Raw genomic sequence first — 27,000 nt, forward strand, 5'->3', positions numbered from 1 at the left:
AACACTACCACACCGAACATCACCCATCATGGAGAATAACACAGACAATGTCTTATTAAATCAACAGATTTATTTACAGAAAGAACAAAAGTATGTTTGTTGACGGTTGCCGCTCCCGTTTGGGGCAGGAGTACTGTGAATTTACAAACAGTGAAGAGAATACAGACTTTTTTAACCAAGGACCAATCAACAGATGAGACTAAGCCTACACTGATCTTTTACAGAACCTCCCACCTGACCTCATCCACAACTCCCCTGCCAATAACCTCTCAGAGACAGCGTCAACCTAGATACAACCAAAGTTCTGTCAGAAAAAATATAATAATAATAAAATAAAAAAGAGGGGAAAAAATAAAATTCAAAACAACTAACAGAGAAAAAAAGACATGTGGGCCTGGGTGCTTTGGATGGTGATGGAGTATGGTGGAGCGTTCAGAGAACAATTAGTACAGCACTGGCAAAGAGGTCAGAATTAAATACTGAGACCCACTAGAATAACAAAATATATGTTTGTTTGTTTGTTTGTTTTTTCCTCACCTTTTTGTCTAATACATAAAGAACAGAATATTCACTGCCCTTACCTTTCCCTTGGCAGAAGCCACACAAATGTCACAAACCAAAGTTAGGTCTACACACTGACCGCGGTTGTTAATCATTTGTTTTCAAGTCATGTATTATTTCTCATTATTATTTATTCATATATGTATATATTCATATATATATATATTTTTTTTTTTTAAAAGCCAAGCTAGAGTTTGTAATCTGTCGCTATGCTTGCTAACATTGATGAATCTGTAGCCTGGAAGAAAGAGGGTATGTTCCTCTAAGTAGGGGTTACTTAGCTGCTTTCAAGGTAATAAACAGCATCATAAGAGACAACAAAAAAAGGCTTTAAAAGGGAGGGGGGAAAAACACAGTAAAAATGGAAACTCGCTATCCCACCCCACCCCCTTCACCCTCCCCAGGTTAGCTGAGGCTCTGTGTAAAGCAGATGTATGTGGCTGGCAATACAGATCAATGAACGTAGCAAGGAGTGTGACACAACATTCCACAGCGGTGGATTGTGAGGAAGTGTAGGGGAGAGTGTCTCATGGGGTAGGTGTCTTTACATGTGTGCAGCGTCTGCACCAAGGGTTTTCTATAATCTACACATCCACACTTACCCACAATTGTCTGATGTGGAAATGATGGTAATGTCGGCTTATGCTAGTGACGTCCATGGAAACCTATTCCGGCTTCATACCCAAAGCCATGAGAAGACACGTGGACCCTGCCCATGCAGCAGGGCATAGGAACTCAGGACAAGAACAACATTTTCAGGTAGGTTTTTCTTTTGCTTACTTTTTTTTCTGCTTATGTGTTTTTAAAAATTCACCAATTGTCTGCAGTTGTTTTTTTTCCACTAATATACTCTGTAACATTTCTTTTGATAAGTATAGATGTTTTGTTTTCCTCTAAGACTGTGTCCTTTAAATGCAAATGAACAGATCTTGGCAGAACATGAGGAGTTGTGTTCACTCGACCTCGTCCTCTTCTTCAACTCGTTCCTACACTTCTATGTTGTTCCCTGCATACAGCCTGGTCCATGTTCGTGCTGAAACACAAACACACACATTGTGATTAAAATGACAAACAACCTTACAATTACCGTCATTGTATGCGAGTGTCAACATATACAACTGCTACCATCTGTCTGAAGAACCACAGGGTCTCCAACAAACAGTCAGTTCCGAGGTTGCCACTTATAAAACAACGTCAATAATCTAGCCCAAATGATAAACAGAGAAAGGATTTAAAATAAATAAATAAAAACATACAATTATTGACGTCAATGAAAGAAGGGGGATAGAGAGTTCAAGAGGCATCCTGTGCACTCCAATAATAAGATGTGTTTAGTGAACCTCCTGTGGGAAAGAGTTAGCCTGGATACCAGCCTGAACTCCGCCCACAAAATGTTTGGTCTGGGAGATTCAGTCTGGACTTGAGATAGTTGGGAGAGATTCAAGTTCTCGGAAAAGTGATCTGACCGATCAAATTGTAAGGGCGGGCTTTATACGTTGATGGACAGATGACCAACCAACGCTTGAGTTGATTAGATAGATAGAGTATACATCAAACAAAGATGGCGCCGTCTCGGGAGCTTAGTGGGACATATTTTATATGATTTAAGCTATCTACACGACTTTATGTCTACATTGACTCGGTTAGTTGTGTATGTGCAACACGAATGTTGCCGAGGATTGTAGGTCTTAACTGAAGCGCTCTAGACCATTATTGATAGGTAAAGAAACGCGATCAAGGCATTTGTCGATCGAAAATATGTTTTTGCCGTCCTTCTTACGGGATCCGGTAAAAGTTTTAATGTATCAGATGGTCATACTATGTTGCTCTGATTAGTTGTAGGTATCCAATTGAGCGAAGAGGCATTTTTTTTCCTGGTTCGTTGAAACACGCCCCATAATCACAGCCCAATGGCTCAGCATCAGACTCATATTCTGACTAGAATTATGAGTATGACATCGTCAGGCTAGGAAAGAGTCTGATTCTTAGTGGACACAGAGTTAAACTGCTCCAGAACCCCACGAGCACCAGGGGAGGGAGTCTTCCTATGGATGAATCACCATCATGACTCACTCAGAGCCAGACGAGACGCTAACCAAATAAATAACATGTGGTAAACGATCAGCTGTATGGAGGGGGGGGGGGGGCAAGTTCACACAAAACTAGTATTTTCTCTTTCACAACCTGAGGTCAGAGTGTGGGTTTGTTGCCATGACAACTTCTACTCTGGAGCCACATTGCTTGAGGTAAAGCTGGTGTGTAATTGTCTTGTTGAAGACTAAAGCATTTAGGTATCAAAATGTTGATTCTGGTGCTTCACCACACTCTAAACATCAATGCCCTGGCAGTGGCAATAAGCTTCAGTTTTGTATTTGTTTTGATAAACAATGTTAAGTTGAGAAATACACAAAGTATTTATTTTATTAAACTGCTACTATATAAAAATGCTGATGTTAAGTGTTTGCACAACAAATGTTGTGGAACTTTTGTTCATATGGCAGAACATTTTAAATAAAAGTGCACTATACACTACTTTTGAATTGATTATTGGATTTTGTGTAAAAAAAAATGCGATTAATCGCGATTAATCAGGGAAATCATGCGATTAATCGCGATTAAAATTTGTAATCGTTGCCCAGCCCTAGTAATTTTATAAAACAAACCCGTGTATTGACCACACCCATCTAACCCCTGGCGACGCAATACCATGAACAATAATATTCTGAAACACTTGCAGTGGGAATCACAACCATTTAATTAACAAGTTTGTGAAGGGCAAGGAGGGGACGAGAACACATCTCCACCTTAACTAACGTTACACTTACGTAAGGCCTTTGTTCCAATGCGGTCTCATTTCTCTCAGGACTGTTTAATTCCTATGTGAAGCCATTTGACTTCATCATCAAGTGGTTGTGATCATTTTGAACCCAAGACTGCCTTTTATTGGTGAGCTGATTTTGAGGAAAAAAATTGTGCAGCAAACGGTGTTTCTTGGTTGCTATGGTTGGCTTGCTGGCAAAAGAACATTTTAAATAACCTTAAAATGTTTAAATCGCACAGCCAATGGTAATATTAGGTCCCTGAGATTCAATATTAAACTAAATAATGCATCCATACTAACCAAATGATTGTTTCCAGCTGATATTTTGTGTTTGTCCAAGTGAAAAGTTTTATAAGATTATGATCTAAGATTGGATAATGGCTAGAATGGAAAATGTATATTATTCCAGAATATTGCAATATTGCAGGAATTTGAATTAAAGCCCCAATATGCAACAATCATACTTCAGGATTAGGGTTAGGATAAGCAGTTTAACCTTAAAATAACAGCTTAAAAAAAATTGGGCGCTACAATGACTTTTAATATGGAGAATCGCGTCCGTGCCATTGCGATAGCAGGCTCCATAGGCATATAACTGCGTTCTGTAGTTTTGCCTGCCGCAGCCCGCCGACCTGACTTGTTTACTTTCTGCCGATCTAGTAAGTAGCTTATTTGCCATCTTGCTTTGTCTTATGTTGCACTTGCTTGATGTTTGACAGTGTAAGGACAGTCGTTGAGTAACTAGTTTGTCATAATGTCAAAGTCAGCACATTTAAAGAGATTTCGTTAGTTTTAGCTGCTAGCATACCTTTAGCAAATAGCTATTGTTCCGTTGTGCTGCTTTAAACAATTTCAGAAGAGAAAAAAAATATAAAAAGCCTAAAAATATTCTAGTAATTTCTTTTCTGTACCACCGTGTCCCAACACAATAAAGGCCTAAACATATCCAGTTGCATAGTCATCACTGAAACAGATGTTTGTATCATAGTATTTTCGTGTTGCAGTGAAAAAAATGCCAATGTATATATCACTGTTTGGTCTTGTGTGCACTAGACACCTCTAACAGTCTGAGCTCAGGACTTCTCACCTGTTTCTATGGCTTGAACTTCATTGGTCTTCCACTGCTCCGCGACATCATTGGCTAGAGGATCATCTGGGTTTGGAGCACTTAGTAATGCTTGGATGGACAGCAGAACTGTGCGGATCTGCAATGCTGGGGACCACTTATCTGCAATGGGTGAGACAGAGGATTTGTTTGCATGTGTGAGAGGGAGCGAGAGAGAAAATGACCCGCATAGAATGTTAGAGAAACAAAGAGAAAGAGAGAGAGAGAGGGGAAGAAAAGAATCGGCATAGAATGGAGGAGAAAGAAAGAGTGAGTGAGAGAGTGTAGTTCATTGAGGCGAGATTCAAGTGTCTATTTTGAGTGGTACAGGCGGCGCAGTGTGATTGTGGCATCTATCAGCCCTGACACATGTGTAGCGAGAGGTCAGAAGAGGTCAGATCTGAGTCTCTGCTGATCTTTTGGGAGATTAAACAGGCAAATCCTCCATAGACCTCACAGGCCCTGATAACCACAAACAGTTCACCGTCACAACTGTGATTGCAAAACAAAAAACGGTGCCAAAAACAGTATGTCTCTACGTGTGCGAGTGTGTCTGCGAGTGTGTCTGCGAGTGTGTCTGCGTGTGCGTGTGCGTGTGTGTGTGTGTGCGCGTGTGTGTGCGCGTGTGTGTGCACACTGGTGCAGGTCACAGCTAACCTTTCAGGATGTCTAGACATATTCTGCCCAGCTTATCAACATTGGGGTGGTAGATTTTGGTCATGAAGCGGACTTTGGGGGCAGCCATGGGGTACTCCTCGGGCAGGAAGAGCTCCAGCTTGAAGGTCCCTCCCTCGAACGGCGAGTCTTGGGGCCCAGCGATCACCACATGGAAGTAACGAGCATTCCCCTCGTCTGGCTCTGCTTTGATGCCTGGCACCGGCTCTGCCAACAAGCGCTGCGTCTCCTGAGACACAAACACACAAACACAGTTCAAATGACAGACGTTGCGGTCATACACCTGGACATAATGTCATATTGGACGCAGGCAGCATATAGGGTGATGCTGATTCTGATGCTGCTCTGTACTAAAATCCTTAAGACAACAAAGATAACCAATTCAAAACATAAATCAACTTTTCATATCTGCCTTGATCACAAGTTGGGGGGTGGGGGTGACACTCTCTTAAGGATGAAAGACAAGCAGAGGACAAAACCTTTAGGATTCCAGAACGAGATATTAAATGTTGTACACACTCCTTTCACATCATAGTCTGTTACAATGCCAGATGAAAACAATCCAGAGCCCAGGCCTAATGAATTCCCGTTCCCACTTAGCCGTCAATCACTGCCAAGCTCCATGTGTTTCCCTTTCATTCCCACATTAAACAGCAGGTTACGGAATAGGCTACGGAGCATTGAACCTCCGCAAGACGCAAAGCAGTCAGCACTGTCAGCAAAGATTTCCAGTATAGAGATTAAAATGGTCATGAATGAATGCTCTTAATCATGGCTAAGGTCTCATGCCAGTGAACCTAGCTATCCCAGCTGTCTGACACTACCTTAGGGAGCTCTTAACAGTTGGCAGTTGCTAGGGTATGTTAATATGAACTCATTAACTGCTAAGTTAAATGGTGTATCATCACTGAGTGTTGGTACTTTTCATTTTCTCTCTTCTTAACAGTTATTATAATTCATACAAGTTAATGTGAGGAGACTAATGTCAGCTAGATAACTAGCAATTATTTCAAGCATTTTCCCCACTTTAACCATTAAAGGTGGCTTAAAAGCAGCACTTGTACATCAAAATAAAAGCTTTCAGTGTTCATGGGAATGACTTCAAGTGGTGGCACTCCAATGCACTGCATGTGGTACTGGTTCATGAACATACACATCAGGATGAGGTGCAGTGTCAACACTCCTTTCCACTGTTTTCAGCAGCCACATCCACCCCCCATTACCACCACTACAACAGCCATGCATTCAGCTATGGACTATCTCAACAGCAGAAAAAAGTTTGTATGAACAGGCCACTGTCAACAAAACTATGTCTGAGGGAACAAAGAGATTGACTCAAAGGCCAGTACTGTCAAATGGAAATATACCACGGAGTGGTCTCCCCTGGTGCCTAGGTCTGCTTCACATGGTAGAGTTCACTGGTACACATTGAAACTGAACTGTGGAAACATACCATGTGAATGTAAGGAATGCGTAGCATCATATACCGATAATGAAAAAGTACTGTGGTACTTGTACCATACCAGGGCTACCATGCAAATGGCTATTTGAATGGTCTCTTTAAGCAACGCTGGCAGCAGTGACATTGTGCTAACAGTGTGTGTGTGATTTTGTGCGAAAAAACCCTGAATGAGTTATATGTAATATGTGCTGCAGGAAGCCTGAAGATGCTCAAGAGCAACAGTAGATAAAGCGGACCACCTTTTAATTTTGTTCAGAAAGTAGACTTGAAGAGATGGCAGCAGCTTCAGCAACACCTGAACTCACTGACAAGGAAGGGACCCGTAGGGTGTTCGCCCCTAACAGCAGGGCTGTTTTCAAGAGTGTCTAACCTGGCCAAACATCTGTTGGATGGAGGGTGCTGAGGAACCTAACAGCAAAGGGGGAGAAACTGTTGCACAGTTTGGTTGTACGGGTTGCTACGATATGGTCAGCCAGATGGAAGAAGGACAAAGAGCTTGTGGGAGGGGTCGCCCACAATGCTGGATGCCTTGCATAGACTGTGTGTGTTCTTGGCATGTTGGATAGAGTGAAGAGGAACACCAATGATTTCTCCCCTAACTTGACGATCCTCGGTTGCAAATTGCAGTTAGTAGTGCTAAAGTTTCCATACCACAGTGATGGAGTTGCAAGCACACTCTCTATGATGCCTTTGTAGAATGAAGGATGGATGGGGGAGGCTCACTTTCTTCAGTTGTCACAGGAAGTAGAGCCTAAGCTGTGTTTTCTTGGCAATGGAAAGGCATTCGAGGCTTCAGGTATACAACAAGCAACTTTATGAACATTGGATATGTGTATGGGACTTCGGGAAGTGGACATCATCTCTCTCGTTTTTTCAACGTTCATTCAACCAGGCTGCCAGCAGTTTCATCTCTTTGTATGCTGACTTGTCGTTGTTGGTGATGGGCAGTGCAGTAGTGTGTCAGCAAAGTGAAGAGGAGAGGAAAGGAGAGCACGCAGCCCTGCAGCATTCCGGTGGTCAGTGTGACTGTTGGAGGTACCAACGTGAGCTGACCGGGGCTGTACTGTAAAGAAGTCTAGTATTCAATTACAGCAGGACATATTACACCTTTTCCACTGAGTCCCATGGTCAGCGCTTGTGGGATAATTGTATTGAAAGTAAAGCTGAAATCAATGAACAGCATTCTTACATACGTGTTCTTTTTGTCTATGGGAGAGGTGGAGGACAGAAAGGGCGAAGAGAGCGTCACCTTACTGCAGAGTTTTCGGTCATGCCCCAAGCTAACAAACAAGTTATCCCAACAACCCCTATTCCACCAACAGAAATAAATGAATGCCCACTTGCATCTCTATAGTGGAGTCACAAAGGCGGTTGGCCATTTCTCATTTCAAGGTATACACACTGTATAAAGACTAGGGGTGGGGGGGGGGGGAAATCGATTATTCGATTTTTCTCGATTCTCTCTAAAACGATTCTGTCTCGATTCAAAAAAGTTCATAATCGATTTTGTAATAATAAAAAAAATTAAATAAAAAAAAAAAAACGTTTACGCATCCATTTCATGTTGAAATGCAAGCTGCATCGATTATTGGATTGTTCATAGAAAGTCAAAATCGTGACAAGGAAAAGCTTTTTCTCTAATACAAAATTGAGAAGGCAATTCATCTGTTGATTTTCTTTAATTATCAAACACAAAGTAGGAAGTGTAGCAAAGACTCAGAGTAGAAAACTCTAATGTTTTAAAAGTCGAAATGGTAATCGATTATCGGTTTAGAATCGATAATCGGTTTAGAATCGAAGACCTCTGAATCAGAATCGAATCGTGAGCTACCAAGAGATCCCCACCCCTAATAAAGACAGCATTGAAATTATGAAAAAAATATAGGTATGGTATGAAAAAGTACTGAAAGTATAAAAAAATTTTGGTATTATGACAACACTAGGGCTAACACTGCCACTACTGTGCGTTGAGGAATCTGTAAACAATAGGCTATATTCGCATAATACTGATGTCAGAAGACATAACACTTGAAATATATTTTTTTCAAACCTTTAGACTTAAGATTTACACCTCAGCATTTTCCTCCATAGGTTCTGCAAGCCATTTTGTGCTCTATATTTCTACATAACAACTGCACGCATCTGCTAAAATTGTTTCATCTTGCTTAAAGCAATACATGAGTGACAGACACGAGATGGCTCTTAAATCCCTGCAAATCCTGAAAATGCAGTTTGTGCTCACCTTAGAAACAGCCACGCTGTCAAATCCAGTACATATGCATCATTCAAGACAGGCAATGTACCAATATTATATGCCCACTTGTTTTTAACATGGTAATTGGCAACAATCTGATTACTTACTGGTATCTAGCAATTAAAGTAAAATGTAATATTTAATAGGAACCTGGTCTTACATGATGACTGTGGTCTGGATTGTATCATCTCAGAATGGATAAAATAAAATGGATCTTCTAATTATTGTCCTCTGCTATGAATGAGATTTTAGGTGTGACTGTGAATCCTCTTCAACAAATGAAAACAGATCTACAAACAATTCTCCCCCCTTTGCTATGCTATGGTTATTTAAGTGGTTTCTATGCTGGTTGCTAATTTAGAATGATTTGCTTTGCAAATCTAGTTGACGGTACATGGTACTTTACTTTTGGAGATTTCAACTGGAACGCCCCCTGAAGTCGGAATTTCGACTCGGAAAGTTGGATGAACCTCATCAATCCAGAATTCAGGATTCAAGATAGCTGCCCCCAAACATTAACAGTGTGAAAGCTGTAGTAGTGTACTTTATTAGCACTTCTGTCTTATTTGTGTCTCATTAAATCAGTCATACACACAGTACTGTCCAACTTCTTTCTGTGGACATTTTGGTTGCTACAGTGTCTGAATGCGCAAAATACGCTGTTATCAACTGGTGTTGCTACATCTGGTAATAATTGCTAACAACATCAATTGGTATTGAATGTTTCTGACTTTATGTACTGGAACACAGTCAACTCGTGTGTGACGTCATGCCCAGTTCTGAGTTTCGATTTCCAGGGGAAAATGGAATGCAGCAACATTCTTGTCTCTGACACACACACTACACAGCCATTCTCACCATTATGAGAAGTCATGCAGGAATTGTGCAGAGATCTCTTGTCTAGCTTTACAACATAGAAGTTATGAACAAGTTTTACGCTGTCTAGCTATGACTTTGTAATGTGCTCTCACTTCAAGGCAGATGAGGTCGCCAAAAAGAAATGTTTGGCTTTTAATTACATTATGTAGGCTTATCCTTTAGCCTAGCTATAATAGCTGGCCAGTTCCTTCAACAGCCAGGGACAAAGTTGATTGGGCACACTGGATGTACACAAAACACATCCAGGCTGAAGCACCATCTAAAAACACTTTTAGATTTTATCACAAATGCAGAGGCACAGTAAGAGGTTTATAAACTTCAAGGTATGCATGTACCATCTAAGAAAAATCTAAAAATATTGTTGATTGGATAGAAATGTCTAGAAACAAACTTACAGCGACCTGCTGTTCTTACAAAAAACATAAGCAGAAGCTGACCTGCAGGTGCTCTTAGAAGATAGGCCTCCTGCAGAAGGACTGTGTGAATCTGATACCACATGAGGAATTGAGGAGGAGGGATGGATAACATACCCACCTGAGAACGCAACGCTAACAGCACAACCAGAAGGAGACACACCCCCACGCCCCACACAATCACCTGATCACACAACAATGTCTTTCATTTTAAGCTAGTTTGACAGGCAGACACAACTGTAATGTGCAACATAAGTGTTTTCCTGCTAAAGTTAAAATTGCAAAACAAATGCTCTCAAGACTAAATAAACAAACAGCAACCTATACCTCACAACATAAAACACCTCATCATTATGTGTCAACATCAGGTTCATGGCGTGTAAGTAGATCTCACAAAAACACTAATCACCACAGGCTGGTAGAGCTTGGTCGTCCTCTGTGGAAAATAACAAGCCTTTACTACAATAACCAGCCTTTACTATTACTCTACACACACCAACCTCTCCAACATTCTCCTCGGCACACAATTACAATGTCTGTGAGTTAAACTCTTTGTAGAAAGGCCTGAAGAAACGTTTTAGAATCTGAGAGTGGGAGGTCAGTGGTAGTTGTTATTAAGTACTTCATAACGCGAACAAGCCTGCTGTGCAGTAATCTGAAATTATCCCTGTTAGGCTGCATTCATCTGCAGTTGTCCTTTGGTTGACAAGACTCGCCAGTAAGGCAGATGCAAAAATGGACAAAATACAACGTGTCGAATGCACCAAGCTCCAACCCTTCCAACGCTGTAAACCGAGTTGACAGTTCAACACACTAAATAATGCATTGGCCCAACTTGCCACTGACTGACTGCGACTCACTCCCCAGCTAGCAACGTCACTTCACAAGCTGTGCTAATCACTTAATCAAACATCACTTTAATGACTTGTAGACCGAATATCGGATTTGAGATGGGATGCCGATCATATTAATGACAACACTGTTTGTGTGGGGGCAACTGTTAACACTTACAGGCAATTTAGCTGGCGTCCTTTCAATACTAATGTTGCAATAACGTTAACTTATGAACTAGAACGACAGCTAGCTAGCTGGCTACCACAAAACCAAACGTTGCTGATTAGTTAATACAGCTGATCATTAAAGTTATGTTGATATTTGGCCCAGTGTTCATCAATCTGTAATGGAGAAGCCAATACTGTAGAACAGAGTTCACACATTAATTGGACAGCATCGCTACTCTGATTTCAACCATCGCTCAATAGGCCTTGTCACTTAGCATGTAGCTCACTACTGAGAAAGCCTGCAGTGTCATTTCCTTAGCTGCAGCAGAAACCAATCGAGTCAATTTCAGTGGCACATTTTTTAACATTTGAAATATATGTATAGGGGCATTAAACAACAGGCATAACTATCACCACTTCCCTGGCATCTTTGGCCAACTATGTTAAATATAACACGATATTTAAAGGCACAACATTAGCTAGCTAGCCAGGTAGGTAGTTGAATAGCATACAGGACTAACCGAGGCTCGCTAGCTACATGAACTGAATGTAGCAGAAGCTAGCTACCCAGATACCCAGGGATAGTCAGCTAGCTAGCTAGCGACACTGCACACTATTGTGCACTCATAGACGAATATTGTCAAAGTATAAATATCTGAAGGTGGTATATGCTCACAAGAAGCAATATCAACGCATGACTGACCACCACAGTACTTTTCGGCCATCTTTATCGTGCATCTAGTTCAATTTTAACCCACCCTTATTCGGGCTTAAAACGAGGACTAGCTAAACGGAAGTTCATTTAGCAAGCGACAGCCTTAGCCGAGGCATATGCTTAACCATGTCACATTGCACGTTTCTTCATTCAGTAACTCAGGCGTTATTTCGAACTTAAATAATGCCGGAGAACACAATACAAAGACCTGAATTATTGTCTTGAATATCAATGCAAAGTTACCTTGATGATCCTACGGGGCAGTCCTGCCATCTTGTCTTTGCTGTAGTCTGTGCTCTGACTCCCAGCCCTACTCCTATCGTTTGCATTTACGGCGGAGACACTCACGTCTTCCGGCGTTTTGCGTCACGACTCGGAAATGTAACGTCAGTGTCCTGAGTTGATTGGGAATGTAGTAGGTACAAGTTGTTAGTGAGTAGGGCTTTAGTAAACATACACATTATATTTCTGTTTCGTTTCACACTATCCGATAAATAAACAAAACTTTCTGCGAATTTAAATTAGTGGAGACAAATTGCCAGTAAATCGTATTAAACATGAAATATTATCATTATAGAAATGTCGCTGCTCTGTTGATGAAATTGTATGCAACTTCATTGTCATTACTTCCCTGTAGAGCTAATGCACAAAGGAAGATCACCAAGACTGAACCCAGTGGAAAGAACATCTCAGAGTTGTTCTGACACGGTTGTTATGTTATATACAAGACCTTTAAGTTTCCACACAAGCCCAAACCTCTAATCCCACCAATAAAGAACAGTAAGCTAAATTAAAAAAAAAAATTATTTGAAATCATTTTTGTCTGGTGCTGTGCTCTGCAAAAGAGACAGATGAAATATGAGTTGTGGAAGCCAACTATACCATAACGACCATAAGAAATGACTACATATTAGCCACATGGGACAGATGTCATGACTGCAAACCCAGTATCCTTTGAGCATCATTAACCCATTTATGAATGGTTGATAAAGTATTCATAATGCATTATAGTAACTGACATAAGTCTACAAATAACTATTTACAAAGACATGACTGTACTCATAAAGTGTTACATAGTTGTATAAGCCCTACATAACTATTATTATATTATCTTGTATGGAGTCACATGGGTCCTTAAAGAGCATTTGGTGAATAAACAGCATTTAACATAATGCAAACATGTCATCAATACCATTATCAAGAGGTAAAAAAGCTTTATTACGCTTTCTGATACTTCAAGCTGTAAGGGCTCATTCTATGACATTGTAACACTTTATGAGTGCAGTCAACACTATGTGTCAATCATCATGATGCACTAGAAATACTTTATAGCCCTTTATGAATGTGTTTATAATGCTTCGTGAATACTGGTTTTAACTAAAGGTTTACCAATTTTCTTACAAGCCTGAGTGAATTCTTTGTTCGTTCCGGAGAGATGCTTCAGTCTGTAAGCTCCTCCTCTGTTGGGATGCCAGTGCTCCCGCGAGTAGGTGACAGATCAGCAGAAAAGGGACCCAGACCGCGCACTACGCCAGAGAGGAGGGGAAGCCACCAGTCATCCCAGACATGCATCATCAACACCACCCCAGAGCAGGTAGGACAGCTTGTGTTTAGCAGTGGACACCGACATGAAACAAATACATTCACAGGTTAACAGTTCTGAGCCATGAGTAAGGTCAACCAATTTACTTGGAGTGATATTCTAATGTCGACATAATGCGAAGGTTTCATTGTTTGCAAAGTTTACATTTTGTATTATTATTTTTGGGGGGTAAACAATCATGGTGTTATAGTAATGTAGTAATCATTCCATTTGTGAGGAATACAATGTCACAAGGCAGTACTCACCATGAAATGGGAAGGCATAATGAGTACAAAAAGTGTACTCAAATATGATTATACTGATAAAATGTTTTTACATTTCATTTCTTAAATTCTCCAATAAAGTCACATCAGCCTTTATTCAATTTCAACAGTTTTTTCTGCTGTAATAAATGCCACACATTTATTTGTAAGAAAATCAAACCTTTGCTGTGATATTCAACATACCTTAACTGACTAGAGGCTCTGAAATATTGATATATTTTCAAAATTGATAACATTTGTTTTAACAGAAAGAATGATTGACCGTTTGAGAATAAATTGCTTAACGAATATTGTAATTTTATGATAAAAAAAAATTCCCCTAAAAATGCACTAACAATTTGAGGTTAGTATACTTTTAAAATACATTCCTTAACCACACTCACAGTCCCACGCGGGTTTCATCACCCCCCCTCCCCAGATATGCCATTGTTCCAGTGTTCAGGCACATAGGACCAGATGAACCAAAATCTAATCTATTGCCTTCTCTGAGTGCACAGAGAGAACAGACAATACCAGCTGAATTAGAGGGCTGATGCTTCCACTGAGCACTTGATTTGAGGCGCAGGATTCGCCCTGACAGGGCTAAACCAGACTTCCTAACCCGCTCAGATGCTTTTTCAGCCAAACCATCACACACAGATTTGAAAAAAAGAAAGTATACCTTAGCAGAACCTGTTATACATTCCATCCTGTTCCCATATTTCTTAAACAAAGGTGACAGAAAAGTAATAAATGAGTGGTTTATTGAGTACCCCAAATACTTGAATATTAAAAGGTGGTGTTAGTAAAGTTGGTGAAGCTGTCGTTTTTTCACACAGTCCTCAGACGGCATGAAAAAAGTCAACCTTCTTTGTTCTGTCAATAGGATTTCCTGTTGACATTGTCTTTGCAAAGTCTTTCAACAGGTCCCACAGGGGTACCAGTGTCTGTGCTCATACCTGTCATATATAATTCCCCCAACACTGGCCTGTTTTGTTTTCATTTCCAGCTGAAGGCACATCACAGTGTTCTATCCAACCTTTGACCTTCCTGCTCTATCTGCTCACTTGCTCGGGATTAGTTGCGTCTTTGCACGTTCCTCCCTCCATGAGCAGCCAGCGATCGGCCTTTTCCGCCACCCGCAGCAGCAGCATCACAGGCGGCATACAGCGAGCCGTGACCTTTGATCGTCTGCTGGTCAATGTGGGTCACGACTTCAACCCCGACACTGGTCGCTTCCGCTGCCGCATTCCAGGCGCCTACTACTTCACTTTTACTGTGGGCAAGTTCCCCAAGAAGCTGCTGTCGGTGATGCTGGTGAAGAATGGCCAGGAGGTGCAGGCCATAGCGTACGACGACTACCGCAAAGAGGGCCGCAAGGTGCAGAGCCAGAGTGTGATGGTCAGCCTGAGAGCCATGGATACGGTGTGGCTTCTGCTCCAGGAGAACCCGCAGTACGCCCTGTACAGCAACGCTGGCCCCTACGTCACATTCAGCGGTTACCTGGTCTACCCAGATGTTTCAACGTTTGCAGGCCACATCAACAACCACCTGCCGCCACCCGCTCTGCCATTCCCTGGCTGCCCTCCGCCTGGGGACTCATACTATGGCTGGACGAGGAGGGAGGAGACCTTGGAGGAGCCCCGCTCCGCCTTCTCCATGGCCCGGACGTCTCCTACCTTGGGGGAGAGGAGCTTTCAGCAGGGCAAACAGGCACTGACCTTCGATGTGGAATACGTCAACATCGGGGGGCACTTCAACAAGTCATCGGGCCGCTTCACGTGCCACTTCCCGGGGGCCTACTTCTTCGCCTTCACCGTGGGGAAGCACCCTCGCAGGGCTGTGTCTGTGAAGCTGATGCTGGGCAAGGGCGAGGTGCAGGCCATGGTGTTTGACGAGGACACATCCCGACGCCGGGAGATGCAAAGCCAGAGCCTGCTGCTGTCGCTGCAGAGGGGAGACAGCGTGTGGCTCTACAGCCAGCAGGATGACCGATACGGCATCTACAGCAACCAGGGCCGCTACACCACCTTTTCTGGCTTCCTGGTCTACACAGAGGCCCCCGTGGGTATAGGCAGGACTCAGAATTGAGAGACATCCCATGAACTGTTGGGAAACTGCACCTGCTCGGTTCTTTTATGCTAAGTAGTACAAATGACATGCAACTTCTGAAAAAGTAGATCTTTAGGTTTTTATATGTTATATGCGTAATAAAAGCTTAACATACCTAGTAATATTATTAAAAGTTTCAAAGACCATATTATCTTAACATAGAATACTTTATAAACTATTTTTAGTCATTAAACTCAAGTTATTATGTACATAGTGTATAGATTGGTATAAATATGGTTGCTCATCAGAGAATAAACTAATGTAGACAAGGGAATATAGAGCAATTGCTTTATTGTACACCAAATATTTATTCTATGAGGGTTAATGTTTACTATTTTATGTATAGGCACTGATTTAAATGCATCAGACATATACTGTTTTTACTCAACAAGGCTTTAAATAAAATCACTTAATATTGAAGTGTGTGTGGTTTCATTCCATCTGGTGAAATATGAATGGTTAGCTCAATGTTTTACATTTCATTGCTCTTCTTTACTCATAAAATGGTCAGCTGCATTAAATAACCACAAATACACACAATAAACATAGATACATATCTATACATGGTACACAACATAAATGCAAATAAAGGAAATATTTGCAAGCATATTCAGTGCTTTAAAGCAGAGGTACACACATCAAGCTGTGAAAGCCCATCAGAATTAAATCACATTCAGTCATTATTGAATAGCCTTTGTGGCATCAATATGTTAAAAGTACAGTGATGTGTGAGTACTATAGCTAGATACTAGATACCTTTCTTTTATATTCAAAATGATATGCATGACTTGCATAAGTTAAAGGTAAACTTGACTGGTAAATCAGACACTTCCTCCATCTTTGTCACAGTGTTTCCTCCCCTTTATCCGTTCTTACACCAGCGTTACTGAACGTTCCACTGCTGTTAGGTTCTGGAAGCATATCCCTTCCAGGCTGTTTTTTGAAATATGTGATAAGTCAGGGACCTTTGGTAAAAGAGAATGTGACTAATGTCAGCCCAGGCAGGATAAAATGCAGAAAAACAGGTTGAGGGGTAATTTTTTAAAGTACCTGTTTATCATTGTCATTGAACTCATCCATTGAGGATTGTTGTTTCCGCAACTTTCGTCCAGCTTTGCTCTCAGTGTCAAAATAAGCCACATAATGGATCAAGGTATAAATTCTGCAGTAAATAAGCAAAAAGTCAAGCACAGACTTGTATAACCAACAAATGAACGCAAAAACCTATCCACCAAATTACAATATTAAATTGCATAACTTTGAAAAAGAATCACCTGTGATATAGCATGGCAGCAAATTGCACCACTAGAAGACAAGCAAAAGTCAATAGAAACATAAGCCCAACAGGGTCTAATGAGTAGGTCTTTGTTGCGTCAACGGTACCATTGGGAAATATCTTCGGGATTGTAATGGTGACAGCGTTTCCAATGGCTTGAAGGAATAATGTGGCCACCAGCCACAAAGCATTGGAGAAGAAAAAGATGAAGGTCACCTAAGGAAAACAAACAGCCCATTACTGTGTATAAAGCACCATTATCAAACGGCAGTTTTGGCCTGCTATGAGGACAAAGTCTACCAGGTGACCCAACTCACAAATTAAATGATCAACTGTTGACCAACATTTTAGTGGGCAGATGCCTGGATATGTTGTTAAGCAGGTATTACTTTGTCAGGTTACATGACTATCATGGATGCATTCCAATTAAAAGTGCTGGCAAGTCACAAGATAAAAAGGGGAAAAACAACTATATTCCTTTCCCCCTCTAGTGCCTCTTCTACTCTGTTTTGAAACTATTGTCATCTCATCCGACTGCAATATTAAGCTATTTGAATTTATCAACTGGTCATCATTTTTTCCAGTTCATGTTAATTCATGACTTGGCAGTGATGTAAAATACATGATGTGGTTGTCAAGATAACACTGGTCCTTGGTCTAAAGAAGTCCACAGTCACATGTATAGTGTTGCTGAAATCACCTTATTTCGGAGACTTTTTAGATCCTCAGCCATCTTTCTCTGTTGCTCTTTATCCTCCACCAGTGGTTCCAGATATGTTTTCTGGAGTTCCCTCCAAAATCCATCCTCCTCCTAAAAGGAAGATATTTTATTGCTTCAATCACCTCAGTATGTTACACAGCCATGTAGTTGCATGCAAAATGAACCTACCGTTGTGAGGTTATTCTCATCTAGTCCATAACCATATGCCTTTTTCTGCAACTGTGCAATCCAGTCTTTTAAAGAATGACAGAAGTAAAAACAAGATGAGAACAGTGAAAAGATATCTAAATTATTTAAGAATTGATTGTGTGTGTGTGTGTTAGTGTGTGTGTGTGCGTGGTATGTGTGTATGTTTATGTGTATGTATATGTGTTCATTGTTAAAAATTCACAATTACTCTGCTCAGGGCACTGACGTGGAGGCTCCAGGGATCTACAACCCAAATATAAAATAAGGAAAAGGACTACTAGTTTAATGAGTAAAATGGTTTGGAAGTCAGCCAAATTTGATTATTTTTATAATTATCTTTTGTTATTGGTTAAAATAGCTACAATTATTCCATGCAGATAGCAAGTATGGCATCCAGGCTTTACCTCTCTTCATCCTGTCTAGAGTGACAGCGCACCTCCAGATCCTGCATTTCAGCCTCTGTGGTGGGCTGAGACTCCTCCGGGGGGCTTCTACAGCAGCTGCAGAGTTTGGCCTGCATGACCTGCCTCTGCAGGGTCGCCACTGGGGTCTTAGCGGGGCCGCCGCTCTCCCGCGTGCCCCAGGTGACGTTGTTCATGTTGACCATGGAGTAGATGGTGAGCAGCAGGTAGCCGCTGGGGATGCACAGGAAGTACATGAGGCCGTACACCACCAGCCCAAACTCCTGGGGGTGCAGAGCGGCCGTGGTGACGAACACCACCACCATGGTGATGAAAAAGATGCCTGCAGGGGTCACAAACGTTTTCTCCTCCACCATTTGACCTGCACAGGGAGATTTTTTGATTTTGTGACTATGGATAATATGCGACTGTATGTTTTATTAATTCATGTTTACATTTTCCAGTCTAGGTTGAATTCACCAAACTCGAAATGTGCATGACATTTTTTTTTTTTTTTTAATTACCTATAATCGCCGGAATTGTCGCTGTCATGAATAAAGCATATATGACGCTCATCACTGCAGCTAGTGTGATCTGTGTGTCTGATTTCAGTTTGAAGCAAAGCCCAAGATAGACAGCAGGGGGCACTATTGCTAATACCAAGGCAACATTAACATCCACATTAAAAATGTAGGTGAAAGATCCTGAAAAAAGAGAACCACAGAAACTCAGGATTAATTTTAAGGAACAAATTGTTATCACTTTATTCAGGACCATTAAATATGTACATTATATGAAATTACTTCCAAATGGAAGCTGCTTGTTTGTTTCTTTACCTGCGAGCATGAGGCAGATGCTGGCAGGGCCCAAGATGGAGGCAATCATGGTGAATATCTGGTATATGATGAAGGGCTTGGAGATAGATTTGTTCTTCTGGGATGTGAGTCCGCCGGAGCCCAGCAGGTCGATGGTGTTGGCCATGGTGGAGGGGCCCCAGCGCCGCCGCTGGTTATAGAACTCCTTGAAGTCCTGCGGGGCGTTGGTGTAGGCGTCTGATGCTGCGCTGTACTCCACCCTCCAGCCCTGCTGCAGCAAGAGGGTACACAGCCAGCGGTCCTCACCTGATCACACGTGCAAGTAAAAAAAAAACGTGGACAGTTTTTACCCCCAGAAATGTAATGTGTCTAATTAGCCTGCCTTGTCTGATTCATTTTGAATTTAGATTTGAACTAAATACCGTTATGATTGCATACCAACATTTTGTACAGTTTTTGAAACACACCGGCTGTTTAACTGCATGGCAGCAAACATTGAGCAATCTTTAAAAGCATGGGTTGACTAAAGATAGCCTGTGCTCATGAAGGTTGATTAAGAGTCAGTGTTGAAGTGTGAAACATACCTTGGTCATACTGCACATAGTGGCCTGCTTCAGTGGCCTTGGTGGTGTACTTCTTCATGACATTGTCGTCCATGAGGGCCGCGGCTCTGAACAGACTGAAGCAGCCAGGGCTGCACAGCACACAGCCCATCACATGCTCAGCTGTCTTCTGCATCCAGTGGCCCACTGCATACTCAAACTTCTGGTACCACACCATGGGTCCTGTCAATGCAAGGCACATCAGAGCACACACACTTAGATTTCATCAGGATGCACCACACAGCACACACATTTGCATTAGTAATTGTTAACTGGTAACTGGTAACTGGTATAAATATAAATATTTGAATGATAAAAATATATTGTACAGGATATTGTTCAGTCTGTCAGTTTGTCAGATGTCAGTCTGGCTATTTGAATTAGGATCCACAGAGGAGAATGCTTCCCAGCAGTCCTTGAGCCTCACACCTGCCCCTGTGGGGTGAATCCTGCCGCACGCTGCACCCACATCTGAGTACAGCTTCAGGCGGTCAATAAGAAGCATCACCGCAGATGGCTGAAAATCGGTGTCTCCGTCCAGAGCCAGGATGAAGGTGTTGTCCTTCTCTTTCTGAATGACAGAAGAGTTTCCTTTAGATTGGGTCATAACATAGCTATACTGGAATATGTGTGGGACTAATGTATGCTAGGTCTTCTTTACCTGAAGCTCCTCTGCCAGAGTCTTCTCATCATTTCCCTCCTCAAGCTTTCTAGCATATGCGTTGTTTAACCTCCAGCCAAGCAGATAGTAGAGGTACATTATCTGTGAGTAAAATGTTTGCACGATTAGTACTTTGCTTGTTATTTGGTTTGTTAGAGCAATAGTCATTTGTCTTTAAATCACATACCTTCAGACAACCATTGCTTACATATAAAACTGATTGTTAAGCCGTACCTGCTGTCTTTTTGACTCCAGAGTGGTTTGACTAGACTTCTGGTCAAATATGGAAAAACAGCTAAAACCTTTGACCTTGGACCTTATCTCTTGCTCCATGCTCACCTGAGACCATCTTTTCTTGTGTCGAATCAGCAGCTTGTCCTTGAAATGCACCATTAGGGTGTTGCCCTTGGGTAGAGTGTACTGCAGCCGGCCTCCGTACGGAGTGTTGATGATCTTCTGACTGGGCAGTTCACGTCTCTGTTTGAAGATGTTTGGGTCCTCCTCACTGAAGATCCTGGCAGCCAAACAACAGAACTCAGCAATTCAGACACAAGGCTGGATATCAAGTTGAGGATGACAGTGAATAAACTAGAATGAACTTTAGGAAACCGGATATTATTTACTATGAAAGGTTAACATATATTTGTTCACTTACATGTACACTTCCTTCAGTACTTCCACCAAAATCTCTCCATATTCGTTCACATGTCGCCCGAAGCTATCTTTGACGTCTTTGAAAGCATCGTCAAAGAAAATGTGGAACTCAAAAACTACATCATTGCTGAGGTTCCCTTTTGGCCTGTACTTGTCCAATCTAGTAAAAATGTCATTCAGAGTATTTTTGGTGAGGTATCCACAGTAATAATCTTAGACCCACATCTGAATCTGATGAGTGATGGTCCAGGATAAAAGATGTTTGTTGATTTTATTGTCTTATGTTCACATCTACACAAATACAGGAGTTAGTTTTGTACCTGAACATTGAGATGATAATCTTCATCATTTCACTATAGTTTTCATGCCACATGGTAGCACACAAATACACCATCACCTTCTCTTTCATTCTGCAGAGGACACACAAAAGAAGTACTTTATAACTTTACATTCAATAAACAAAAAAACTTTCCTCCAATTTTTCATTTTGAAATATACAATAAAAGATAAAGAATAACCTTTTAAACTTGCTCATTTTCAAGATCTCAAATCGTGTGTTGAGTAGCATGGACTGTTCTAGGAAGGCTCCTTCATAGAGCCTCCTAACGAACAGGTCCTGGGTTCTCTCGATGCGCTGAATCCGTAGGAACCAGATGTAGACTGTGCTCAGGACGAATCCCAGCCACCAGCTGATTGTGGAGCTGCCCAGGAAACCAAGGGTCCCTGGATCCATCTCCCGCACACCGTTTCGGGCGCACAATGTGTGCGAGATGTCGGCCACTAACCTCCAGGCCCATTCTGAGTGTTTCGTGTCTGTCAGGTTTTGACAGTAAGCGGTAGTGTTATGGTAGGAATCTGATATTACATAGAGGTAGACCACTGGACCCAAGATTACAGCTAAGACGACCACTGATGCCAAGTAAATGGGTACCGCAAAGCTACTTCTCAGGGCATGCATCTTGCAGGCCACCACCACAAACCAATGGCACATCGCAGAGGACACTATCTGTAAGGCGAGCAGGCCAAGAATCACTGTTCTGTCTTCAGATTTGATGGTTGTGACAGAAAACCAGTCTCGGCCCGATAATGGGATGTATGCACCGACTACCGATGCAGTCACAAGTACCCGCACCATACTTGACATTATGCATACCATGTTCCGGGACTGGGCTATGTCCTTGGAGATGCTGTCTAAGAAGAGGATGTTAAAGAGGGTGCTGTAGTTCTCCCACCAGTTTAGGGAGACTAGGACGGACCCTACGATGGCTAGCCCCACCGATACTTGGACTTGTGACTTCATATGAGGATTATTCCTGTCTTCTAGGAGAAAGCCAAGAGCAAAAAGCAGGTAGCCCAGAAAGATCAGCACAATGGCCATTATGGGGAGTGTTATGATCCTCTTCCTTTCCTTGGCGATGCACCCAGCCCACACCTGGAATGCTGCAGAAAGGACACTGACGCTGTTCAGCAGCATCACATTGGTGATGATGTCAAAGTGTGGCATGGAGACCACAGTGAGAAGTGAGGCTCCAAGAGCCACCATGAACTCCACACACAGCACCTGGGAGGACAGCAGAAACCATGCATATACATTAACCATCACACGCTGGTATCTTATATATCATTCTTAGCATATACATTAACCATCACACGCTGGTATCTTATATATAATTCATAGTCTTAGCATATACATTTACAATCACATGCTGGTATCTTATATATCATTCTTAGCATATACATTAACCATCACACGCTGGTATCTTATATATCATTCTTAGCATATACATTAACCATCACACGTTGGTATCTTATATATAATTCATAGTCTTAGCATATACATTTACAATCACACGCAGGTATCTTATATATTATTCTTAGCATATACATTTACCATCACACGCTGGTATCTTATATATCATTCTTAGCATATACATTTACAATCACACTCTGGTATCTTATATATCATTCTTAGCATATACATTTACAATCACACGCTGGTATCTTATATATCATTCCTATACATTTACAATCACATGCTGGTATCTTATATATCATTCTTAGCATATACATTTACAATCACACGCTGGTGTCTTATATGTCATTCCTAGCATATACATTTACAATCACACGCAGGTATCTTATATATCATTCCTAGCATATACATTTACAATCACACGCTGGTATCTTATATATCATTCTTAGCATATACATTTACATCACACGCTGGTATCTTATATATCATTCTTAGCATATACATTTACAATCACACGCTGGTGTCTTATATGTCATTCCTAGCATATACATTTACAATCACACGCAGGTATCTTATATATCATTCCTAGCATATACATTTACAATCACACGCTGGTATCTTATATATCATTCTTAGCATATACATTTACATCACACGCTGGTATCTTATATATCATTCTTAGTATATACATTTACAATCACACGCTGGTATCTTATATATCATTTTTAGACACGGTGTATTAGCCTGTGTTATCACATGTCTAAAGTCCATGTTATCGACTTGGTTGTCTGCAGAAGTTTGATTTTTTTTAGATTTCTTTAATTCTTAGGTGTGTTACCCTGTGTAATCATATTATAGCTAACATGGACTTTGTACCACACCATGGCTAAGAATTAAAGAAATCTAAAAAAAAATATCTAACTTCTGCTGATTCAGACAAACCTATGTCAGCAGGTTTATCCTGGAAACCAATGTAACATGCAGGGTTATCCAACGAGAGAGTTCCTCTAAACTCACCCACAGTATGGTTCTGCATTTGGGTTTGTTTGAATCTCTGAAGATGAGTTTCCACAGGCTCTTGAGGAAGAGAAGGACACTGGGTCCAGTCACAGCACAGCCAATACATAACAATGCCAAAGGTTTCTGATCCATTGGCACCACCTCTGATGCATTGCTTGCCAGGGTAATCAGGAGCAAAAAGCTTGACTATGTTGAAGAGATAAATCAATATTGGTTTTATGTTTTATGAGTACAAAATATGTAAGACAGGATGCAGTATATTCTTATAACAAACTCAGTTTAAATGAACAGTCATACCTTACTTAACAGTGCAAGAGCAAACACCAGTAAGCCAACAATTATGCATATGAACCAAAGAAGGCATTTCACTCTTTTTCTGGGTTTCTGACAATCCTGAATAGTGGGACGTTCTCGGCATGCATCCCAGGCCCTGCTGACACTAAAATGTTCCGTGATTTAATGTTAACTCATAATTAATATTTTTTAACGTTATGAACAGATTAGGTTCAACATGTTTAAGACAATACACATATAAATACTATATAAATATGTATAATGTTCATACTTTAAAATAAAACATAATTATGAATATTGTATTTATTGTCAACAAAACAACAGCTTTCCTGAGAGACTAATATCAGGACTTTTTTCCGTAGATAACAAATACAAGCAAAATCAGAAAACAACCTAGGCTTTATTAAGTATTTGTCATTATTTATGATAAAATAAATAATGAGTTTTTTTTTTTACAAAGTTTATATAATTATAAATAAGCAAAATAGTAATGTAAAGCATTTATTAGTATCAAATGTATGTTGAAAGTTTGTACCTGAAACCATCCGCTCTCTGTTCCACCTCCATTGTGTTGCTGGGAGACTCTCTGTGCTCTGGTCGTCTCTATCTCTACATAATGCCAAGGAACCCAATTGCATGGTCTTAAAATGTATCACTGATTTTGGTTTTTGATGGGGAGGTTGGACTTTGTCCATTTCCTCAGCTGTTGCATGGTAGGATAAATCATGCAACAGGTCACACTTCCTGATGACAGGAAAGTTAATGTGCATCAAACAAGGAAGGATTAGAGGTAATTGGCTCTCGGGGAAACCCCTGTGTACAGAGTTGAGAGTTCTCCAGGGCTCTCCACCCTGCCTTTTATGATGAACTGAGGAGTATTGAGCTTATTGAATGCGGCCAACAGATTTTGCTCATGATATCAGAGGTGTTTTTTAAAGACCCCACCCTTGGTGACTGCAGGCTAGTAATGTGTGAGTGAAGCTAAGCAACCCAAAGTGTAAGTTGAAGTTCAAGTGTTTAATTTGTCACATACAACAAATGTAGTAAAATGTGAAAGGATCTACGCTCCACACTGTGCAAAAATTGAATATAAAATCAATTAATTAATTAAGATACAATTAAAATGTAAATAAAATCTAATTTAAAATAAATAAATACAAATAAGAGTATTGTATTGTGTGTTGAATTAAAATTTTTGAATTCAAGTGTCTCACTGCATGTGGATAAAAACTCCTCTTAAGTCTCTCAGTCCTTGAGTTAAGACTACATAGGCGTCTACCCGATGGCAACAGGGTGAAGAGGCTGGCATTGGGGTGTGTGTCATCCCTCATTTGCCCTCAACTCCACCCTCTTGTGGTAGATATCATTCACGTTGGGTAGGGACACTCTGATGGTCAGCTAGGCCGAACGCACTGCCCTCTGAAGGTTGGCCTGGTCTTGGGCGGTACAGCTTCCGTACCAGACGGAGATGCATCCTGTTAAGACGCTCTCCACAGCTGAGGAGTAGAAGGTCCTCAGGATGGGAGGGGAGACCTTGAATTTCCTAAGCTTACGGAGAAAGTACAGCCGCTGCCTTGATCACTTTGACACGTGTTGTGTGTGGAAGGTCCAGGTTAGGTCTTCAGTGAGGTACTTCAGTGAGGACCCCCAGGTACTTAAAACTAGGGACCCTCTCCACAGGCTCCCTGCTGATGGTGAGGGTGGTGTACCCGCAGAGATGGGCAGTATTTCAATTACTTGTATTTGAAATACAAGTTCATTTGCTTTTGAGTATTTTGTAATTTGTATTTGATAGGTCCGATAAAAAATTGAATGTAATTTGTAACAAAATACTTTAGAGTGGAGTAATTTTGTATTTAAAATACTCAAATTACTTTCTCCAGTGTTTAGGCAGAAGGAGATTTTTTTTCTGTCGGATTCTACCACGAGAACATCTGGTCTGCCTCTGAATGTCATTGTCGAATCAGTCAATTTGCCAAAGGTGTTGCTTCTTATGGCCCGCCCCTTTTTGGGGCGAAAAGGAAATCACCCCAGACCTCTCTCATTGACTCTCATGTTAAATCAATCAAGGAGGTTCTTTCAAAGAGCGAATCGAGTTGTTGCACTGAACGTTAGCCATCTTGACAAAATGTGACTTGATGAAAGCCGTGTGATGTCCTTATACGCAATTAGAGCTAAGGTCCGGGACGCAATCTGGCACTCTGCGCCTGGGCGAAACTCTCCACTTTGTGAATGAGGCGCACCTCACCTAGGACGCGATCTGGCACTCTGTGCCTGGGCGAGACTCTCCACTTTGTGAATGAGGCGCGCCTCACCTAGGACGCGATCTGGCACTCCACGCCTGGGCGAGACGCTCCACTTTGTGAATGAGGCGCGCCTCACCTAGGACGCGATCTTGCACTCCGCGCCGCATTGCATAGAGGCAGGGGCCCGGGCGCACATGAGACTCTTATTAAAGATCTTAGCCTATAAACGTTGTTGAGACTCGCACTAAAGATCTTACTCATTCTCACAGAGACTAAACAAATAGCTACACGGTCATTTATCTGTGTGATGTCACATGTGTGTGCCAGTGTTGTCAATCACATGTGGGCGCCAATGTTGTCAAAGATAATCTGTAACTTGTGGAAGTTGTATTGTTAAACGGTGAGTACTTAGATTAAAGTATAAACTTTGAATACAAATGCTAGTACAACCACTGCATGAAATGTGGGATTTACGACAGTATTCGACCCTGTGTATTGCCGTAGAAGCCCACATTGGTGTGAAAG

At 41.3% G+C, this 27,000-nt stretch overlaps 3 protein-coding genes across 3 annotated transcripts; 1 reads left to right on the forward strand and 2 right to left on the reverse strand.

Annotated features, from left to right (window-relative positions):
* Positions 1 to 58: 58 nt before the first annotated feature.
* ube2na (ubiquitin-conjugating enzyme E2Na) lies at positions 59 to 12,209 on the reverse strand. Its single transcript, XM_080842430.1, has 4 exons — positions 12,130 to 12,209; positions 5,145 to 5,391; positions 4,470 to 4,610; positions 59 to 1,594 (listed from the first exon to the last, which is right to left on the reverse strand). Exons 1-4 carry the CDS (start codon positions 12,157 to 12,159, stop codon positions 1,548 to 1,550), a joined length of 465 nt encoding a protein of 154 aa, XP_080698556.1. The 5' UTR covers positions 12,160 to 12,209; the 3' UTR covers positions 59 to 1,547.
* A 1,243-nt stretch (positions 12,210 to 13,452) lies between these two features.
* On the forward strand, positions 13,453 to 15,822 carry c1qtnf13 (C1q and TNF related 13; the record flags this gene model as incomplete). Its single annotated transcript, XM_080842126.1, has 2 exons — positions 13,453 to 13,480; positions 14,741 to 15,822. The coding sequence occupies 2 exons, from the start codon at positions 13,453 to 13,455 to the stop codon at positions 15,820 to 15,822; spliced, it is 1,110 nt and encodes a 369-aa protein (XP_080698252.1).
* Positions 15,823 to 18,429: 2,607 nt separating this feature from the next.
* Positions 18,430 to 22,705, reverse strand: LOC308367807 (chitin synthase chs-1-like; the record flags this gene model as incomplete). The annotated part of the gene is made up of 10 exons (XM_080841796.1): positions 18,430 to 18,812; positions 18,955 to 19,134; positions 19,267 to 19,551; positions 19,830 to 20,030; positions 20,277 to 20,466; positions 20,509 to 20,610; positions 20,848 to 21,022; positions 21,164 to 21,322; positions 21,483 to 21,572; positions 21,681 to 22,705. 10 exons carry the CDS (start codon positions 22,703 to 22,705, stop codon positions 18,430 to 18,432), a joined length of 2,790 nt encoding a protein of 929 aa, XP_080697922.1.
* Positions 22,706 to 27,000: the final 4,295 nt, after the last annotated feature.

This window comes from Sprattus sprattus (assembly GCF_963457725.1).
Source record: "Sprattus sprattus genome assembly, chromosome: 7".
Classification (NCBI taxonomy): Eukaryota; Metazoa; Chordata; class Actinopteri; order Clupeiformes; family Clupeidae; genus Sprattus; species Sprattus sprattus.

Bases quoted from the DNA above. Each gene is read 5' to 3' on its own strand.
- ube2na (XM_080842430.1), bottom strand. From the start codon at position 12,159: ATGGCAGGACTGCCCCGTAGGATCATCAAG. The intron at 5,392-12,129 runs GTAACTTTGCAT...TTTGTGTCTCAG, and splicing joins TGCCCCGTAGGATCATCAAG to GAGACGCAGCGCTTGTTGGC. The intron at 1,595-4,469 runs GTGAGAAGTCCT...TTTGTGTTTCAG, and splicing joins AGTTCAAGCCATAGAAACAG to CACGAACATGGACCAGGCTG.